This window comes from Dendrobates tinctorius, unplaced genomic scaffold (genome assembly GCF_039654945.1).
Source record: "Dendrobates tinctorius isolate UK_male_01 unplaced genomic scaffold, ASM3965494v1 ptg000290l, whole genome shotgun sequence".
NCBI classification, from domain to species: Eukaryota; Metazoa; Chordata; class Amphibia; order Anura; family Dendrobatidae; genus Dendrobates; species Dendrobates tinctorius.
In genome coordinates this window covers 6,025,096-6,046,910 of record NW_027361957.1, presented here as the reverse complement: position 1 = coordinate 6,046,910, position 21,815 = coordinate 6,025,096, and the positions used below count along the sequence as shown (strand labels likewise).

At 46.6% G+C, this 21,815-nt stretch overlaps 1 protein-coding gene across 1 annotated transcript in view; it reads left to right on the top strand.

Annotated features, from left to right (window-relative positions):
- Positions 1-11,417, top strand: part of CSRP2 (cysteine and glycine rich protein 2) — a 70,823-nt gene extending 59,406 nt beyond the window's left edge. Inside the window, exons 3-6 of the mRNA XM_073560021.1 lie at positions 3,765-3,933; positions 6,525-6,654; positions 9,935-10,028; positions 11,027-11,417. Of these exons, the coding sequence (XP_073416122.1) occupies positions 3,765-3,933; positions 6,525-6,654; positions 9,935-10,028; positions 11,027-11,103 (470 nt within the window). The 3' untranslated portion in view covers positions 11,104-11,417. The remainder of the gene's footprint in view (positions 1-3,764; positions 3,934-6,524; positions 6,655-9,934; positions 10,029-11,026) is intronic.
- The last annotated feature ends 10,398 nt before the right edge of the window (positions 11,418-21,815 follow it).

Genomic DNA, 21,815 nt, shown 5'->3' with positions numbered 1-21,815 from the left:
GACTATAGCCCTGTAAATTAACCGCCCAGTCATGGCTCTCATCCAGCCATGTCTCAGATATCCCCACCATGTCATAATTATGTTCCAACAACATTAACTCCAATTCCTCCATTTTGTTGGCGAGACTTCTGGCATTAGTATACATGCACTTTATGTATCTCTCTGAACCTCTATTCTTTCTTAAATTATTAACTGTTCTAAACCCACCCCCCATGCCACCTCCACCCCCAATGTCATTATTTGTGCCCAGGTCTCTATCTGCACTGTCTTCCCCTCCTATAAAAGGAATACCCTCCCCCCCCCCCCCGTCCCTAGTTTAAACACTCCTCCAACCTTCTAGCCATTTTCTCCCCCAGCACAGCTGCACCCTCCCCATTGAGCATGGCATGACTATCAACAAGGTTCCGAGGCGCAGCCCCAACTGTGCGGGCGACTTCTTTTTTTCAGACACGTCTGGCTTGCCTCAGTGGAAGACGCTTGGGTCAGGGAAGTTGTATCCTCAGGATACAAGATAGAGTTCGTCTCTTGGCCCCGAGATCGCTGCTTCGACCTCCAAAAGACCCCGCCTTAGTTTCGGGTTTCTTTGCATCCATCGCCTCTCTTCTCAGTTCCGGGGTGATTGTGTCCATTCCCGAAACAGAATGATTCACAGTGTTTTACTCAAACCTGTTTGTAGTGCCGAAAAAAGGCGGTGCGGTTCGACCCATACTGGACCTCAAACTGCTGAACAAGAGTCCGCCTGCGACATTTCAGGATGGAGTCCCTTCGTTCTGTGATCGCTTCCATGGAGGCGCAGGAATTCATGTACTCAATAGACATTCAGGATGCCTATCTGCATGTCCCCATCTTTCATGGACATCAGAAATTCCTGCGTTTCGCAATTCATCAGGACCACTACCAGTTTCTCGCCACCGCGCCCAGAGTGTTTACAAAGATCATGGCGTCGATGGCCCTGTTGAGGATCAGAGGTCTCGTACTCTTTCCGTACCTCGACGACATTCTAATCAAAGCTCCGTCTTTTCACCAGACTCTCCAAAGCCTTAACATCGTTCTCGACACACTATCCAGTTTCGGGTGGCTTGTAAACAAAAGGAAGTCCTGCCTCATTCCGACTCAACGTCTTGTGTTTCTAGGCTTATTGTTCGACACCCTTCGATCTAGGGACTTTCTCCCGGAAGAGAAGTTGATTTCCCTGCGGCGAGATGTACGATCGCTGCAGAGACCAAAGCTTCCATCTTTCCGGTCAGCCATGAAGGTCTTGGGAAAGATGGTGGCGATGACCGAAGCAATTCCCTTTGCTCAATTCCACACGAGACTGCTTCAACACGCCATCCTGTCTCGGTGGAACAGGTCCGTTCTCTCCCTGGATCGTCCAATTCGCCTCTCGTCCCGGGTCACAGTCCCTTAATTGGTGGCTGACGTCACCTCTCAACTCCCTCGGCCGGTCATTCCTTCCGATTCACTGACAGATTGTGACAACGGACGCCAGCCTTCTCGGCTGGGGAGCTGTGTTTCGAAACCACACGGTTCAGGGTCGGTGGTCGACTCGAGACAACTTTGCCAGTCAACGTCCTCGAGATACGAGCGACTTATCTGTCTCTCATTCACTGGGAAAGGCTTCTCAGGGGTCTGCCGGTCCGGATTCAAACAGACAATGCCACAGCGGTGGAATATGTCAACCACCAAGGGGGGGCTCGAAGCTCCTAGGCTCTAGTGGAAGTGTCCAAGATTCTCCAATGGGCAGAGGTATCCGTCCCAGCGATATCCGCAGTGCACATTCCCGGCGTGGACAACTGGGCCGCCGATTTTCTCAGCCGTGAGGGTCTCGCGGTGGGAGAGTGGTCCTTACATCCGGACGTCTTTCATCAGCTTTGCCGTCGTTGGGGGGACTCCGGACGTGGATCTGCTGGCGTCTTGCCTGAACAGGTAGGCTCCTCAGTTCGTATCCAAGGCCCGAGATCCTCTCGCAGTGGGTGCCGATGCTCTGACCATTCCCTGGTCTCAGTTCAAGCTTCCCTATCTGTTCTCTCCCCTGCCTCTTCTTCCCAAGCTGTTGAAGAAAGTCAAGCTGGAAGGGGTACCAGTCATCCTCATTGCTCCGGATTGGCCCAGAAGGGCTTGGTTCGCGGACATCGTCAACCTTCTCGCGGACTCCCCCCGGAAGCTTCCAGACAACAGATCTGCTGTCTCAAGGCCCAATCTGCCACCCCAATTCTCGGCCACTCAATTGAACGGCGTGGCTGTTGAAACCGCGGTTCTGAAACAGTCAGGTTTTTCGGATCGGGTTATTCTCCCCATGATCCAGGCTAGAAAGCCATAGTCTTCTAGAATTTATTATCGTACGTGGAAGGCCTATTTCACTTGGTGCGACGCCCATGTCCTGTTCTCTCCCCTCTATCCTGGCGTTCCTCCAGGCAGGCCTAGATGCGGGCCTTTCCGTCAGCTCTTTGAAGGGTCAAGTCTCGGCGTTTTCCATTCTTTTTCAGAAGACGACTGCTTCTCGTCCGCAGATCAAGACCTTTCTTCAGGGTGTGGCTCATGCGGCACCTCTGTACCGCGCTCCCGTGGACCCATGGGATCTCAATCTGGTCCTGGAGGCTCTTCAACGGTCACCCTTTGAACCGCTCAGGGAGGTCTCCCTATCTTTTCTCTCCTGGAAAATAGCCTTTCTGGTGGCCACCACCTCCATCCGGCGCGTGTCGGAATTGGTGGCCCTGTCTTGTCGCCCCCCTTTCTTGGTGCTTCACCAGGATAAGGTGGTCCTGCGGCCCCCGCCTTCCTTTCTTCCTAAGGTGGTGTCCACCTTCATGAGGACATTGTTCTTCTGTCCTTTTGTCCGGGTCCAATCCACCTTCTGGAGCGCTCCTTGAACAAGCTGGACCTGGTCAGGGCGATGAAGGTTTTTCTGGCTAAGACGTCTCCCTTGCGGAAGACAGACTCTCTTTTCATCATTCCAGATGGTGCGCGGAAAGGTCAGCCGGCCTCCAAGGCTACCATTGCTCGCTGGATCAGATCGGCCATTTTGGAAGCCTACCGGGTCAAGCATCGAGTGCCCCCTCCTGGAATTAGAGCTCGCTCTACCCGGGCAGTGGGTGCCTCCTGGCGGTGCGTCACAGAGCTTCTGCGCTGCAGCTCTGCAAAGCAGCAACCTGGTCTTCGATCCACACGTTTGCCAAATTTTACAAGGTCCACACCTACACTTCGGCGGACGCCAGCCTAGGCAGAAGGATCCTGCAGGCGGCGGTGGTGAGTCCTCAGACCTAATGGAAGTTTGCTTCTCCCTCCCCAGGGACTGCTTTGGGACGTCCCATGGTCTCTGTGTCCCCCAATGAAGCGATAGAGAAAACAGGATTTTTGGGTTGCTTACCGTAAAATCTGTTTCTCGAAGCCTTCATTGGGGGACACAGCACCCTCCCATGTTCAGCAACTCCTGTTCTTATGTTTGTTGATTACAGTTGAGTTGTCCTGTTTTCATTCTGTTTTGTTTCTTCTCCTACTGCTTTCTCACTAACTGAGGAAAATAGTGCCGGTTGGTGGGGTGTATACTGCGGAGGAGGAGCTAACCTTTTTCTGTACATAGTGTTAGCCTCCTAGTGGCAGCAACAGACACCCATGGTCTCTGTCCCCCAATGAAGGCTTCGAGAAACAGATTTTACGGTAAGCAACCCAAAAATCCTGGGTTTTGTTTTTTTTTTTACATTTCCCATTTCTAATAAATCAGAATGTTTTGTTTAAATAGCTAAAGCTTTTGATTTTCGTTTCAGTGGTTTGCAGAAAAAATCTTGATAGCACAACAGTGGCTATTCATGAGAATGAGATTTACTGCCGTTCCTGTTATGGGAAAAAATATGGGCCCAAAGGCTATGGGTACGGGCAAGGTGCTGGCACACTGAATATGGACCGAGGTGAACGACTGGGCATTAGACCTGAAGAGTAAGTCAATATCTCATTACTGCACAGCTAGCTGGATGCATTAAATTGTCTACTACTAAATCTACAATCTTTGGGGAAAAAGGGCACAACCTGACATGCTCCTTGTATAATGCATACAAATTGCATACAGAATTGTTCATGAAGGATATGTGCACACAGTACTTTGAGGCGACCACATACGAAGAGCTTTTCTAGTGGAAACTGTTAAAACGTTTCTCCTTTTGGGGACAGTTTTTGCACTTCCTGTATTTAAAAAAAAAAAAAAAAAAAATTAGAAGAGGGTGTGGAGGAGGAATTTTTTGTTTTTATGCATTGGTTTGCAGCCTTTTGATTTGACCGTGCCTATTTTGAAGTGGAAAACATGAAGCAAACAAAAAAAGAAACCCCAAAATACTGAACATCTGAACAGCAACGTTGTTCAAGAATAGAAATGAATATGATAAGTCCTACTAGCAATTTTTTTCCACTCCCTTAAAGGTAATCTGTCACCTATTTTTTGGCCTATAAGATGCGGCCACCGCCATCAGGGGTTTATCTACCGCATTTTGTAATGCTGTAGATAAGCCCCTGATGTAACCTGAAAGATAAGGAAAACTAGTTAGATTATACTCACCCATCGGATTGGACGCCCGGGTGTCGTGTTCCGGTCCGGCACCTCCCATCTTGTAGCGATGACGTCCTCCTCCTTACTTCTGCCGCGGCTCCTGCACAGGCGTACTATATCTGCCCTGTTGAGGGCAGAGTAAAGTACTGCAGTGCGCAGGCGCCGGACCACTGACCTTTCCCGGCGCCTGCGCACTGCAGTAATTTATTCTGCCCTCAACAGGGCAGATAAAGTAAGCCTGTGCAGGAGCTGCGGCAGAAGTAAGGAGGAGGATGACATTGCTAAAAGATGGGAGGCGACGGACAGTGCCACCCGGTGACTATAATCTAACTTGTTTTTCTTATCTTTCAGGTTACATCAGGGGCTTATCTACAGAATGCTGTAGATAAGTCCCTGATGGCTGTGGCCGCATCTTATAGGCCAAAAATGGGGTGACAGATTCCCTTTAAGGCCTTTTATTGTGATCGTCCGCTCAAAACAGCTGTGTGGGGACATATTTTAAAGAAGCACTCCCATTAACTTTTTTCCTTATTCTCTAAAGGGTTGTCCGCTACTAGGACAACCCTTTCTTGATCTGAATATTTGCCCTTGTGAAAATAAAACCACCTACACTCTCTTCCCCTGCGGTTCCTGGGGCTCACGTGCTGCCTTTGACACGTAAGCTTTGTGCCCATTCAGTGTTGGCAACACTCTTTGCATTCGGACGTACTAGGAATAAAGAGGAAGTGATCAGCCAGCTTCAGCTGTCACTTCCTCTTGATTACCTATATGTTTGAAGAGGGGAGGGGATTGGGCGCAGGGCTCACTTGTCATAACCACACGAGAGCCCCAGGAATGCGAGTGCCGACATCACTGGAACAGCAGCGGCACGGGAAGGAGTGTAGTTTTTTATTTTCCTGAGGAGAAGGGATTATCTTAGTAGTGGACAACCCCTTTAACAGCATTTAGTTTTGTTACTGTGGACGGAGTAGTTGGAGAACAAAGCAGTCAGGACACATCTCTACCCCCTGGAGCCAGCAGCCAACTTGATGCTCCTGTGCATCCTGAAGTGTATCACTCCTTTAATGACAAGTCCATGCCTTCAGCCTTTTATACTGGGCAGAACATTGGGCACATTACCATCCCCAGCATCTCGTTTGTGCTCACCCATTTTTACCACCTTGTGCAGAGCTCTGATTGCTGCTGTTTAACCAATTAAATGATTGTCAGTCACAGCCAATGGGGTTTAAATAGTGTGTAGTGTGGTTGCTGGGCTCCCAAGTGATTTATTATTTCTTACAACATTAAAAAAAAAAAAAAAAAATGAAAAAATAAATCACCCAGTTAAATGCCAAGCTTGCATAGGTGTCTTTTTCTATTATATATTTTTTTTTTTTTTAAATCGGTCTATAAGGGATTAAGGAGTAGTGTAACCTCCTATTGCTTACACTGACCGTCTCTATGCCTTGATTGCTTCTTTGACCACCTTGCCCACTAGGATTATTGTTTCATACAGCAGAACTATTGTCGCCATCCACTGAATGGATGCAGTACGTGTTCCTTCAGCAATCAAAAAAGTGAGTGAAGCAGGGAAGGGGAGAAGATTAAATTAAGGCTACATGTTTCATGATGCTCCTCATCAGGAGATCACTAATGCGCCATTCTGGTTTGTCATACAATAACAAATATGATGTATGATAATGTGACATGTCGATTTTGGCAGTGGCACGTACCGCGCATCCAAAGTTTTGCTAGGTGTCTTTGCTAAATCGCTATACACTACAGGTCAAAGGGTTTCATTGTTCCCCCTAATGGGTCGGCAACAAGCAAAGTGCAAAAAAAAAAGTCAACCGCGTCTGATAATCTGAAAAATACGTTGCTTAAAAGCTAATGTTCTGTCTGCTCCACAATATGAGATGTGCGTACATGTTGCACTACTCCTTACTCCCTTAAATGTATTATCTAGTGTAAAAAAGACGACAAAAAATGACTTTTTGAACTGTTGCAGATCACAACAATCGCGTTCCAGTGCCTCTGCTAATCCTTCAAAGTTTGCCCAGAAGTTTGGAGGATCCGATAAGTGTCCCAGATGTGGTGAATCTGTATATGCTGCAGAGAAAGTAATGGGAGCTGGGAAGGTAGGAGACTGAACAAGTGTGTGGTTCTAAGTTTTAGCATGTTCTGAATGAATTATACAAGTCTTTCAGTCCAAAGCATCTGGTATATCTGTAAATATCAGCTCGCCACTCCCTCACACAGGTCGCAGAAAATTGCAACACAAACTCTTTTTTTTACAATTTTTCTCTTTATATTTCGCCATAATCGTACTGACCAAAAGAGAGATGTTGCCAGGTAATTTTTACCATACATGAAAGAGGTGAAAGAAAATTTTAAGCAACTAAAGAGATGGGTTTTCAGGTTCCGTCCGAACGATCCAAAGATGTTCGATAGTCGGACGTGTTTGGGCACAGAACTCCAAAGGATGGGGGATATTTGAGAGATATCTTGGAAGCAATTTAGGTGAGGAGTGAATAAGTATGGAGGAGAGGAGGAGGCCCGGGGATTACTTGAGGGAAGATATTGAGAGAGAAGTTTCGGAAATATACGGAGGAGAGAGGTTACGGATGGCTTTGTAGGTCAGTGTTAGTAGTTTAAACTGGATTCATTGGGAAATTGCAAGACAGTGAAGGGATTTGCAAAGAGGGGAAGCAGGAGTGTGGCAAGGAGAGAGACTAGTCGGGCAGCAGAGTTAATGACACACTAGAGGGGGTGCGAGAGTGTTAGGAGGAGGATATGGCTGATAGACACTATGAGATTCTGGACAGCAGAGGGGTGACGTGTGCCAGAGAGGTAGATCTGGGTGTCACCAGCTTGTAGATGGTACTGGAAGCCATAGGACCTTATGAGTTGTCCAAGGCCATAGATGGAGAAGAGTAGGGGTCGTGGGACAAAGCCTTAAGGGACACCAACCGAGGTAGTGTGGGAGTAGGAAACGCTAAATGTGCAGTTGGTAAGGCATGAGGAGATCCAGGATAGGGCAAGGTCTTCGATGCCAAAGAAAGAGAGGATTTGTAGTAGGAGGCACTGGTCAACTGTATTGAAGGCAGAGTACAGGTCTAGAAGGAGCAGTATAGAGAATTGTCTGTTGGCTTTGGCTGAAAGTAAGTTGTTAATAAGTTTGGTCAAGGCAGTTTCAGTGGAATGGTGGAACGGGAGCCAGAGCCAGATTGTAGGTTGTCGAAGAGTGAGTTGGTTGCAAAGTTCAGTATGGATGTGCCGCCAAGGAGTTTATAAGCAAATGGGAGCAACTATATGGGGCAATAGCTGGACATGGCGCTCGGGTCAAGGGATGGCTTTTTGAGGATAGGTATGATTGTGGCATGTTTGAAAGCAGAGGGGAAGGTACCAGAAGAGATGGGTATGGGATGAGTGTGGTGGTGAGGTTGGGGATGAGATGGGATGGGCTCAAGTGCACAAGTAGTGAGGTGTGATTTAGAGAGGAGATGAGTAAGCTCTCCTTCAGTGATTTTTGGAGAGGGAAGTTATGGGGTTACGGCATTCTTCTGATACACAAAGGGGTTGTGGTGGTCGGACAATTAAGACTTGCCTTGTTCGGTTTATCTTATTAGACATATAGGTATATCATAACTAGTGTCTATACGGGCTCCGGTGCTGAGCCTGCATCTTCTCCAGCACATGACAGCTGATTTCATCAGCTGACATGTGCCCCTAACAGACACGGGTCGAATATCAATCCACCTGCGCTGTTAGCAAGTTAAATGCCACTGTCAATGTCTGACGGCGGCATTTAACTCGTGCTTACTGGAAGTGCGTGATTGCGGGGTGCTGATGGGTTGGCATGACAACCTGGGGTCTGTAGGAGACACCTGTGGTTGTCATTGCTGATCTGTTATGAGCGCAGCCCCATGGCTGACTTTCATAGCAATAATCAATTCTGCTATACATAGGGCTGAAGCCTTGCTATGTTGTAGCACAAGCGATCAGATGAGAGACTATTAAAACAAGTAGAAATATGTATTTAACAAATATTAAAATATATAAAACTTCAAACTTTTTCCCCATTCAAAACAATAACAGAATACACATGCCTTATTCCTCGGATTATAATACACACATTTTCTTCCCCGTACCCCCCCCCCCCCCCCCCCCAATTTTTTTCTTTTTTGGGGGGGGTGCGTGTTATAATGCAGATATACCTTACTGGCTGCTGTGGAGCAGGGTCCCAGGGTCGCTGCTGGAGGAGGAAAGAGTGGAGCGTTGCTGCAGGTGTCTCCGGCGCTGCGGGGGCTCTGCCGACATTTTGTGAAATGTCGGCAGTGCCCCCGCAGCGCCGGAGACATCCGAACACCCCCTCACCCCAGCCTGCAGCAACGCTCCACTCTTGCCTCCTCCAGCAGCGACCCTGGGACCCCACTTCACCGCAGCCACCACCCCCGGTAGCCAATAAGACGCATGGATTATAAGAAGCACCACCGTTTTATTAAAGTTTTTTTTTCCTATTTTTTTCCTCAATTTGGGGTGCGTCTTATAATCTGGATCGTCTTATCTGCAAAATACGGTATTTGGTATCGCTGCAATCGGAAACGCCCAATCAAAATATAACAAGAATTAATCCAATTGGTAAATGGCGTAATAAGAAATTTTTTTATTTATTTTTTTTTTTTTTCAAATTACGCTTTTTTTGGTCTCCGTAATATTTCATTAAAATACAATAACAAGCAGTCAAAGCATTGTGTCGACCCCAAAATGAGATCAATAAAAAACCAGCTCGGTGCACAAAAAATAAGCCCTCATCCAGTCCCAGATCACCAGATCACGAATGTTATATAGTTATGGGTCTCGGAAAATGGTGCCTTTTTTTTTTTTTTTTTTATTTTAGCGCTTGCATAAAAAGGAACTTGTACATGTTTGGTATCTGCAAACTCGTACTGACCTGGGAATCATATTTGCAGGTCAGTTTTAGCATTCAGTGAGCATGGTAAAAAATAAAAAATTCTGGATTACACTTTTTGCAATTTCCCAGCACTTGGATTTTTCCCCACTTTCCATTACACAATATGGTAAAACCAGTGGTGGTGTTGACAAGTACAGCTCATCCCGCAAAATAAAAACAAGCCTTCAGCCATATTGACAGTAAAATAATGTTATGGCTCTGGGAAGGCGAGGGAAAAAAAAAACAAAACTTAAAATCCCAAGGTCATGAAAGTGTTAAAAGGGTAATCGGTCTCTGCTCACTTGTGCATCGGGAGGGGAGTGGGTCTGGTGGCTGTCTACAGATATCTGGTGTTTTGCATCTGAGCAGCCGGTATCTCTCACCTGTCCTGTTCATAGATCATGTATTTATTCATAATTCCTTTTCCGTTTATGCATTCACGGATCACTTTTTCTCCCTTCCAGCCATGGCACAAGAATTGTTTCAGATGTGCAAAATGTGGCAAGAGTCTAGAAAGTACAACTTTGACTGAAAAGGATGGGGAAATCTATTGCAAAGGTGAGATTGCATGAATGCTGGCATTTTATATTTTCCCATTGTTTGCATGCAGTTACCATTGTATGAATGGACCATACATGGAAACTAGAGCTTAAGTGGTACAGACAAGTCATCCGGAAATGATTGTGTGTGGAGAGAATTATTTTTATTGGTGTTTGTCCTGGACCTGTTGCTTACTTGAAGGGCTGGTGTTTTGACTCTGATTATGGACAATGGATGCTGCTCTATAGTGACTGCTGTGAATAACGTGTCTGCTTTCTGGAAGATTGCCATGGCCTCCTATTGTGTTGTCAAACTCAAGGTTATAAAAAGAAGGCAGGAAGTTAATGGCTTATAAAGGAAGCTGGGCATGGGAAATACATGGGGCACACCTTCTCTAATTTTTGTATATGCTTATACATTTTCTTCATGCTTTAATGATGACCTTTATATGTTAGGCTATGTGCCCACGTTAGCGTTTTTAAACGCTCAGGAAAGGGGTCTCCTTCCCAGAAAACGCGCGTTTTTTCCGCGTTTTTTGCGTGTTTTTGCGCAAAAAAAGTGCGTTTTTGATGTGTTTTTTCCACGCGTCTTTTGGACTATAGGAAATAGCCAAAAAAGCGGACCTAAGCGGAAATTAATGAACATGCTGCGTTTTTTACCGCTAAGCGTTTCCTTAGTGGTAAAAAACGCATCTATTGGCACAAAAAGGCCAAAATGCATTAAAATGAATGGGATACTTATAAGCGTTTTTTATGCGGTTTGACCCCGAAAAATGTTTAAAAAAACGCAACGTGAGCACACAGCCTAATGCTTAATATATACAATAGAAAGGACACACTCTGACTTGTTCAGGTGTTTGCTCTTAGAGCAAACTTAACGCCTTCATCCCTCACTTTCCCACTTTGTACTTTATGGGTATCCAGACTTGGGTCATGCATTGTTTTTCAGTGCGCAGCAGACATTGGGTGAAAAGATTAAATTACGTGACTTTCGTTGTGTTGTTTTTTTTTTTTTAGCTTGCTATGCAAAGAATTTTGGACCAAAGGGTTTTGGATATGGCCAAGGAGCTGGAGCACTCGTCCATGCACAGTGAAGACCATGTAAAAGGATTGGATTATAGAATATTTACTGACCACCTCATAAAGCTTTATTACTAAGCATATCTGTCATTCCAAAATTTTACTAATCACTGTAAAGTTGTGCCTGTTTTTTCTTTTTTTTTGTACTAGACAAATATTTGCTTTTGTCCATTGCTAAACTAAACCTCTGTAGATTTTTTTTTTTTTTTTTTTTTCTCCCAACAAGAATATTTCCTGTTGTAACATGAGAATAATATCAGGTTTTTACATGTTTATTCTAACCCGTCTTTCTATTTTGAATATCAAAATAAACTTCAGTTTGTTCACATCTTATTGCTTCGCCTATTGATATTAAACATCATTTAGTTGTCATTTCAAAAACAAATTCTGGGACATTTTAAGCACCATACTGGGGGTTAGGAAAACCTGATGGAACACCTTTATCGCCCTGTTAACATCACGTTAACGCCTTCCATCAGACATGAAGAGTTTTGCCTATGTACCTACAACATATACAACTGTATACGCTTACAGTGGTGTATATGATCTATAGACCAACTTCTTTTCTAAAAAGTGCAGACCGCATAGTAGACTATACTTATAATTACAGTAAAAATAAATGGTATACCAGCCCACTGAAGGCCAAAAAGATGCTAGCTTTTGCTTGTCTGTTGTATACGGTGGGAGCTTCTCCCTATGTACACAACACCCCTAAGGCTTTAGGCTCTAATGTGATGTACAGCATATATACCCTACTGTCTTGGTCCCTTTTCACAACGTTAGGCAGTATACTCCTTCCACTTCCATCATGCATATCATGAGATCAGAATCTTTCTCTAGAGTAAAGTAATGGTAGTGCATTTTCTAATTTGGGTTCTCCTTACCATTTTAATGCTTGACACTGCTACCAGTCCATTGGCTGTGACTGTGTAAAACTGTTTTAATATGTACAAACATTGGTCAGCAATTGGTGCGCACTGTAAATTGGAGTTTTGGTTAGTTGTGCTTACTAGCATTTGTCCAAGTAAGGCTAGTTTCACATTAGCGTTTACGGCCGCAGCGTCGGGCTGCGCACGGCCGCCGCTAAGCCCCGCCCCCTGCCGCACCTCCGCCGGTAGCTCCGCCTACGGGCGCATAATGCTGCATGCATCCTGCGTCCCCTATCTTTATCACTGGGGATGCAGGCCGTGCGCAGTATGCGTTTGATGGCACATGCGTCCTTTTGACGGTGCGCCAAACGCAACCTGTTGCAATTTGGTTGCGCTCGGTGCACCGTCAAAAGGACGCATGCGCCGCCAAACGCATACTGCGCACGGCCTGCGTCCCCAGTGATAGGGGACGCATGCAGCATCATGCGCCCGTAGGCGGAGCTACCGGCGGAGGCGCGACAGGGGGCGGGGCTTAGCGGCGGCCGTGCGCAGCCCTACGCTGCGGCAGTAAACGCTAATGTGAAACTAGCCTTATATACCTGATCATATTTAGCAAGTTTTACTGAATATTCCATAGCAGATTATTATTTATATAGCACCATTAATTCCATGGTGCTCTACATGAGACAGGGTTACATCAAAATACAAATATAATTTACAGTAAACAAAACTAACAATGACACTGATACAGAGGGAAGAGGACCCTGGCCGTGGTGCTTACATTCTACAGTATTATGGGGAAGGAGACGTAGGTTGGGGGTTGCAGTAGCTCCGAAGGTGTTGAGGTGGCCGTGTGGTCATTACAGGTTGTGCGCTTCTTTGAAGAGATGGTTTTCTTGTTCCATTTGAATGCTCCATATGTGGTGGCTAACCGGACATATTGGGGCGCAGAATTCCATGGGGGCTATTCGGGAGAAGTCTTGGAGGCGATCGGGTGAGGAGCGAAGAAGCGTGGAGACGAGGAGGTCTTGGGAGGACCGGAGATTACGTGAGGGAAGATATTGAGAGATAAGTTCGGAAATTTCAACTATCCAGACATTTGTTGGGAATCTCTCTCAGGCAAAACTAACAGGTCAAGGAAATTCTTATCCTCTCTTGCTGACAACTTTATCTTCCAAAAGGTAAGGGAGAAAACAAGGGGAACTGCTACCTTGGATCTAATCCTTATAAACAGGGAGGAAATGGTTGAGGAGGTAAAAGTGGCTGGGACCCTAGGAGGTAGCGACCATGCTATTTTAGAATTTTGGATAACTAGAGGCGGAAGACCTGTGAAGACTCAGACGTCAAGGTTAGATTTCAGAAAGGCAGATTTTAAGGGATTCAGAAAGAGAATTGGAGGGATCCAATGGCTGGATATCCTTAAAGACAAAAATGTCCAGGAAGGATGGGAAATCTTGAAAAATGAAATTCTCAAAGCACAGTTGTTAACAATTCCGAAAAGAGGGAAGAATAGGAAGCAGTTAAGGAAACCAGGATGGATGAACACAGAACTTAAGCACATGCTAAAAAGGAAGAAAAAAATGTTTATAAAATGGAAAGAGGGAGGCATATCTAAAGAAGAATATAATGCTGTCTGCAGAACCTGCAGGGCACAAATCAGATTATCTAAAGCTGAAAATGAATTGAGGCTTGCAAGAGATGTCAAAAGCAATAATAAAGGATTTTGGGGATATGTCAAAAGTAAAAGAAAAGTCAAAGATGCTATAGGATTTTTACAGGATGAAAATGATGAAATGGTAAGACAGGATGTTGAGAAGGCTGAACTTTTAAATTCCTATTTTGCATCTGTTTTCTCTCAGAAAGGAAATGTAACATCAACTGTTATTCACTGTCCTATTAAGGGAATAGAAGAATCCAGGATATCTATAAACAGAAAGATAGTGAGGAAACACTTAGCTAGCCTAAATGAATTCAAGTCTCCAGGTCCAGATGAATTACACCCCAGAGTACTGAAGGAGATAGCAGAAGAAATTTTTGAACCCCTCTCTATAATCTTTGAAAATTCTTGGAGAACAGGAGAAGTGCCAGAAGACTGGAGAAGAGCAAATGTTGTTCCTATCTTCAAAAAGGGGAAGAAGGTGGACCCAGGTAACTATAGGCCGGTGAGTCTGACTTCTATACCAGGAAAGATCTTTGAACAAATTATTAAACAACATGTATGTCAATACCTGGATAAGAATGAAGTGATTAAACAGAGTCAGCATGGGTTTGTAACTAATAAGTCATGTCAGACTAACTTAATTTCCTTCTATGACGGTATCACTGATTGGGTGGATCAAGGAAATGCTGTAGATATAGTATATCTTGACTTCAGCAAAGCATTTGACAAAGTCTCTCATACAATCCTTATTGAAAAAATGATTAAGTATGGAATGGACAAGGCAACTGTTAGGTGGATTCATAACTGGCTTAGTGATCGGACCCAAAGAGTGGTCGTAAATGGCTGCACATCCAGTTGGAAGAATGTCTCAAGTGGGGTACCACAGGGCTCTGTCCTGGGCCCTGTATTGTTCAACATCTTTATCAACGATTTAGATGAAGGCATTGAGGGGTAAACTGATTAAATTTGCTGATGACACAAAGCTAGGAGGGATAGCTAATACTAGAGAAGAGAGAGAGAGGATTCAAAAAGATATAAATAAACTGGAGCAGTGGGCAGCAACTAACAGAATGGTTTTTAACAGGGAGAAATGCAAAGTACTACATCTGGGCAATAAAAATGGAAAAAGCATATATAGAATGGGAGGAATAGGGCTAAGTGACAGCACATGTGAAAAAGACTTGGGTATACTAATAGATCACAGACTGAATATGAGTCAACAGTGTGATGCAGCAGCAAAAAAGGCAAATGCAATTCTAGGATGTATTAACAGAAGCATACAGTCTATATCACGTGAAGTCATTATTTCCCTCTACTCCTTTTTGGTCAGACCTCATCTGGAATATTGTGTCCAGTTTTGGGCACCACATTTTAAAAAAGACATCAACAAACTGGAGCAAGTTCAGAAAAGAGCGACCAGAATGGTGACCGGTCTGCAAACCCTGTCTTATGAGGAAAGGTTGCAGGATTTGGGAATGTTTAGTTTGCAAAAGAGAAGACTGAGAGGAGACTTAATAGCTGTCTACAAATATCTAAAGGGCTGTCACATTGTAGAAGGATCAACTTTATTCTCATTTGCACAAGGAAAGACTAGAAGCAATGGGATGAAACTGAATGGGAGGAGACACAGATTAGATATTAGAAAAAACTTTTTGACAGTTAGAGTGATCAATGAGTGGAACAGGCTGCCACGAGAAGTGGCGAGTTCTCCTTCAATGGAAGTCTTCAAACAGAGGCTGGACAGACATCTGACTGGGACGATTTAGCGAATCCTGCTTTGAGCAGGGGGTTGGACCAGATGGCCCAGGAGGTCCCTTCCAACTCTACGATTCTATGATTCTATACGGAGGAGAAAGGTTATGGATGGCTTTGTAGGTCAGTGTTAGTAGTTTAAACTGGATTCACTGGGAAATTGCAAGCCAGTGAAGGGATTTGCAAAGAGGGGAAGCAGGAGTGTAGCAAGGAGAAAGACTAGTCGGGCAGCAGAGTTAAGGACGGACTAGAGGGGGTGCGAGAGTGTTAGTAGGTAGGCCACAGAGGAGGATGCTGCAATAGGCAAAACGGGAGAAGATTGGAGCATGCACAAACATTTTGTTAGTGAGGATTGAGGAAAGGACTGATTCTGGAAATATTCTTGAGCTGGAGGCGACAGGAGGTGGTGAGAGCTTGAAAGTGTGATACTGACTGCTGAGCTGTGTGTCTAATCCTAAGCTGTGTAATACTGTCAGCTGAGCTGTGTATCTTATCCTATCCTGTGTTACTGACTGCTGAGATGTGTCCAATCCTCTCCTGTGTGATACTGTCTGCTGAATTGTGTATCTAATCCTATCCTGAGTGATACTGTCTGCTGAGCCGTGCATCTAATCCTCTCCTGTGTGATACTGTCTGCTGAATTGTGTATCTAATCCTATCCTGTGTGATACTGTCTGCTGAGCTGTGTATCTAATCCTAGCCTATACTGTCTGCTGAGCAGTGTATCTAACCCGATCGTGTGATTTCTGTCTACTGAGCTGTGTATCTAATCCTGTACTGTCTGCTGTGCCGTGTATCTAAGCGTATCCTGGGTGATACTGAGCCGTGTATCTCATCCTATCCTGTGTGATGCCTTGTGAGATCTATATGACAAGTATATGTGTCATCTATGTGTGAACTAGAGGGAGTACAAAGGAGGGCAACACAACTTAATAAAGAGAATGAGAACAACAATATCCAGAGAGATTAGTAAAATTATATTTAGTCTAGAAAATAGACGACTGAGGGGCAATCTAATAACCATGTATAAGTATATAAGGGGACAATGCAAATATCTCTCCGAGGATCTGTTTATACCAAGGTAGGTGATGGTCACAAGGGGGCATTCTCTGCGTCTGGAGGAGAGAAGGTTTTTCCACCAACATAGAAGAGGATTCTTTACTGTTAGGGCAGTGAGAATCTGGAATTCCTTGCCTGACGAGGTGGTGATGGCGAACTCAGTCGAGGGGTTCAAGAGAGGCCTGGATGTCTTCCTGGAGTGTAACAATATTGTAGCTTACAGTTATTAGGTTCCTTAGATAGACGTAGATCTGGGGATATATTCTGACGGAATATAGGCTGAACTGGATGAACAAATGTCTTTTTACGGCCTTGCTTGCTAACTATATGGCGGTGTTATGTGAGCTATATGGTGGAATTATGAGTGAGCTATATGGGGGTGTTATGTGTGATCTATATGGTGGTATTATCTGCAGAAAGGGGACCCATTCTAGGGTGGTTCTGGTTGAGCACCTGCACGCGGGTCTGGGGTAATAGAGGGGGCAGCATGACCTCCAGTTAGATGCAGTCAGGGGAGGGCTGGTGAGGCAGCTGAAGAGAGGGGTCACATTTTTGATAATATACGGCTACATTTCCCCCAGCCTCCTTCCCAGCGTCACCCCGGACAGCACCTGTCGCCTTGCTTTCACACGTCGCCAGGACAGGATGGAGAAGACAGGATCTGAGGAGGGAATGGGGTCTTTGCATGCAAAGTCTGGATCAGAACAGGCCGTCAATCAGCAGAAATGTTTCCTGGATTTCTGTGGAGCAGACAAGCAGACGGTCCATCCATGTGTATAAAAGACAGTGCTCCATGTACAATCCCTAGCTGCTCCGCGCACCGAACAGGGTGCCCCCCATAGACCAGCACACGGTTCTCCTGAAATACTCTGTGCTGCTGTCACCCTACTCCCTCCACCATATATCTCCCAGAATCCTTGCTGCCTGCCATGCTCAGTGACTGTCGACTTGTCAGTATAACTTTGCAGTCACCAACAAAGTGGCTACTCACTGTGTTCCTAAGTGTCATCCTCTCTTATCCCTTAGCAAACACCCAGGAGGGGAGGAGAAGAGTGAGCTCACACCCATGTCAGCAGACTCAGCCCATATTTACTGCAGGACAGTAATGTGAGCTAGTTGTACACTAGTGTTTAAAAGTGGAAATGCCAAACCTTTTAAAATTAATTTTTTATATTTTACTAAATTATAAACAAATGATATTTTTTAAGAAAATGAAAACATTCTTTACATTTTTACAAGTTACTGAAAATTTTTTTTGAATGGCGCCTTCCCTTTAAGAGGGCCGCAAAGATCAGAAGTGTCACCAGACGCTGAGCGTCAGGGAGAAGACTGAACTTGGCAATGCTGGAGGTCGCCTTTGCTGATCGCTCACGCCTTCGCTAAAGGAATGGAGGTGGTACAGATAAATAACCATCAATCCGATGGTCGCTAAGCATATAAAGTAGAGCCATGCTATTTAGGTACGGTACCTTCCAGGACTTTTAGTGTGTGAAAGCTGCCAAACATAAAAACCCGCTATAAATATGGTATCCCTGTGATCGCACCGATCTGAAGAATAAAGTCGCCTAATCACTTATACCGCACGAGCAATGGAGTAAAAAATAAAACCAATTCTTCACCTGCTTTTTTTTTTTTTTCCATTCTGCCTCCCAAAGATCGCAGTAAGACTTGGCGCACTTTTATCCTGCGCTGAGAGCTTACACTGGGGTTTCCATGTAAACCTCTGCAATACGTGAATGAGACACGACCTTCGGCAGAATATTGCCTATAATGAGGCAGATAGAGGCACTGTGGACACAGTCTGACCTGTGATCCGGCGGTGTCCAATTGCATAGAAGCGTGCCGTCAGCCACAGTTTATCGGTCGTCCATGACAGCACCACCTGACAGCACCACCTGAGAGAGGGGATCCGCCCTTCAGGAACAGGAAACCTACAGATACAAAAGGGCGGCACCTCTCCCACGCATCAGTTGGTTTCCTGTTCCTATAGGACGGGACTTCCTACAGATGGTCCATCATGGAGTCGTCGAGGGATTCCCAGGCCGGCTGACCGACCCAGGTAGCGGGGGGGTCTCCTACCTCGGTCAAGCTCGGGTCCCTGGATGCGCCACGGTGGGGCCGGGTAGGTCTCCACGACAGTGGTTGGAGCAGGCGGAGCAGAGGGTCCGGTGGACAACCGTCTCCATAGGGCCGGCACGAGGTATGTATGACCCCCTGGAACCCCTCCTGTTACATCCACCCGGTCTCCGCTTGGTCCTCTCTCTCTCTCTCTCTCTCCGGGGGGCTGGCGGTCGCGCCTGTGCGGCGGGCGCGGGTCGGCGCATGGGGGCGGCGGGCATTCCGGAGCCGGGGGCGCCGTGCCGGCTCCTTTCCGCGCGCTCCCGCGCTCTTGATCGCGCTGCGGAAGTGACGCAGCGGAAGGGGCGGGGCCGGGAGCGCCGAAACCGGAAGTCGGATGCCGGCCGGCTTTCCAGGTGGCGCCGCCGCTGCTCGGCGGTCTGGGGCGGCGCGCGGTACCCGGGGAGGGGGGGGGGGGAGGAACGGAGCATGTGGGGGGGGGAGTCGCGGGGGGGAGGACTCGGGGGGGAGGTGCTGCGCCACAGCCCTGCTAATCTGGACACTGATGGGAGGCATTAAAAGACAGGAGGTGACGCTGCTGGGGTGCTTCTGAAGGCCCAGCAATGGATTCGACAGAAGCCCCCACAGAGCAGCAGGACGAGGCGCAGGAGCGCCCAGAGAAACAGGCCACTGTGATTTCACAGGCGAGTGGCCAGCAGAAGAAGAGACGGACGGGCGAACAGAGCCACAGAAGTTCCTCCAGGCTAAAGGACCCTCCTGCCTCCCTCCGTGACCCGGTACCTGCCTCATCTGCATGGGTAAGAGATCTCCGTGAATGTACCCTGATGCAGTGTTTTATTTTTGTTCCTTCGCAGGCAAGGAAAGCTACGGGGAAGCAGAAGCACAGGGAATGTGCCCTCTGTAATTGCCCTTTGCCAGACGGCCACCCTAAAAAGTTGTGTCAGCCATGCGTGCGACAAACGGTAGGGGTTGGATAGGGGTACCCTAGGGCTAGATTGACAGGCCCTTACACTCTTCCCCGTCCATACAGGTGGCGGAAGAAACACCGGACTTCACCACAAGCCTGAGGGAGATAATCAGGACAGAAATGAAGGCCCTATCTAAAAAAGACTCCTCTAAGGGAAGAGATGTTAACCTCTCTGGTTCAGAGTCCTCGGCCGCACCTGGAATCGATATCTCCTCAGATTCCCCGGCCTCCACTTCATCATCTTCAGAGGAAGACTCGAGCCGTTTCTGCTTTCCCTTAGACCAGATGGATAAGTTAGTTAAAGCAGTAAGGTCTACTATGGGGGTAGCAGACACAAAACCGGAACTTTCAGTACAGGATGTGATGTTCGGAGGCCTAGATCCCAGAAAGCGTAGATCCTTCCCGTTGAATGATAAAGTCCAGAACCTAATAAATGGGGAATGGAAAAAGCCTGAAAAAAGAGGTTCCTTGCCACCTGCCTTCAAACGAAGGTACCCGTTTGATGACCCAGTGGTAACCAAATGGGACAAGGCCCCTAAGCTGGACGCGGCAGTGGCCAAAGCCTCCAAAAAATCCTCCATACCTTTCGATGATATGGCCTCCTTAAAAGACCCGCTAGACAAAAAAGCGGATTCTTTTCTGAAAGGAACATGGGAGACGTCAGCGGGTGCATTGAGACCAGCGGTAGCGGCCACATGTACGGCCAGATCCTTGATGGTCTGGCTGGATCAGCTGGATTCCCAGTTGAAAGATGGAACTTCAAGAGCATACATTCGAAAAGCCTTACCAGTTATCCAAAGTGCTGCTGCTTTTCTGGCTGATGCGTCAGCAGATTCTGTGAGGATGGCGGCTAGAACCACAGGTTTATCCAACGCAGCTCGAAGGGCTCTCTGGTTAAAATGCTGGCCAGGAGACATCCAGGCCAGATCTCGACTCTGTTCCATTCCTTGTGAGGGCGAATACCTGTTTGGGCCCGTCCTGGATGAACTTTTAGAGAAGGCCGGGGACGATAAAAAGAAGTTCCCCAGTCTGCCGAACCCCTCTTTTAGACGCCCCTTTACTAGGAAAGGATATTTCCGTAGGAGGCCGTCCAGGGATCAGGGCAGATGGGACGACAAAAGAAGGAAAGGTACTGGATTCATGTTCGGAGGAGGGGGGCGCCAGGAAGGTCCAGCACGGGACACTAAAAAGCCGCCCCAATGACTAGTTGCTCCGGTAGGGGGGAGACTAGCTGCCTTCTACCCGGCCTGGGCATTAATCTCTAATAGCAACTGGATACTTGGAGTGGTAACTGCGGGCCTACGACTAGAATTCTCCCGGGTTCCCCAAGATCGCTTTAAGGTCACTCCTCTTAGGTCATCCTCATCAGAACAGTCTGCCCTGGAAGCTGAAGTTCGGGATCTTTGCCGTAAAAAGGTCCTAACTACAGTTCCAGTTGAAGAAAGGGGGAAAGGTTTCTACTCCCCTTTGTTCCTGGTCCGCAAGCCAGACAGTTCCTTTAGGACCATAATAAATCTTAAATCCCTCAATGATTTCCTGGTCACACGTCCATTTAAGATGGAAACAATTAATTCAACAATAAAATTACTGTTTCAAAACTGCTTCATGGTGGTGTTAGATTTGAAAGATGCTTACTACCATATACCCATTCATGCAGATCATCAGAGTTTTCTCAGAGTGGCAGTGCAGTTAGATGGGTCAGTTCAACATTTCCAGTATGCGGCCCTCCCCTTTGGGGTAGCAGTCGCTCCCCGTGTGTTTACGAAAGTAGTAGCGGAAGTTATGGCCCATCTACATGAATCAGACATTTTAGTAGTCCCCTACTTAGATGACTTCTTGATTGTAGGGAAAACGGCTAACCATTGTTTGGAACAGCTACAAAGGGCAATGTCTGCCCTAGAACGGTTAGGATGGCTGCTTAACATTAAAAAATCTCGATTACAGCCGATGAGAATCCAACAATTCTTGGGCCTCATCCTAGATTCCGTAAAACAGGAATGCCGTCTGCCCCCGGAGAAGCTAGTTCGCCTACACTGTCAGGTCCTGAACGCTTCTAAAAACCCAACCATGTCCCTCAGGAAAGCCATGTCCCTTCTAGGTTCACTTTCCTCCTGTATCCCGGCGGTCCAGTGGGCCCAGTTTCATTCAAGAACTCTACAGGGCGAGGTCTTAAGGCATCAAAAAATCCTTGGGGGTTACTTAGAGGGCCAGCTAACCTTGTCCCGAAACACAAGGGAGTCCCTAGAATGGTGGCTAGATGAGAATAATTTATCCAGAGGGGTTCCCTGGGAATATGACATATCCCGCATAATCACCACGGATGCTAGCCCTTCCGGTTGG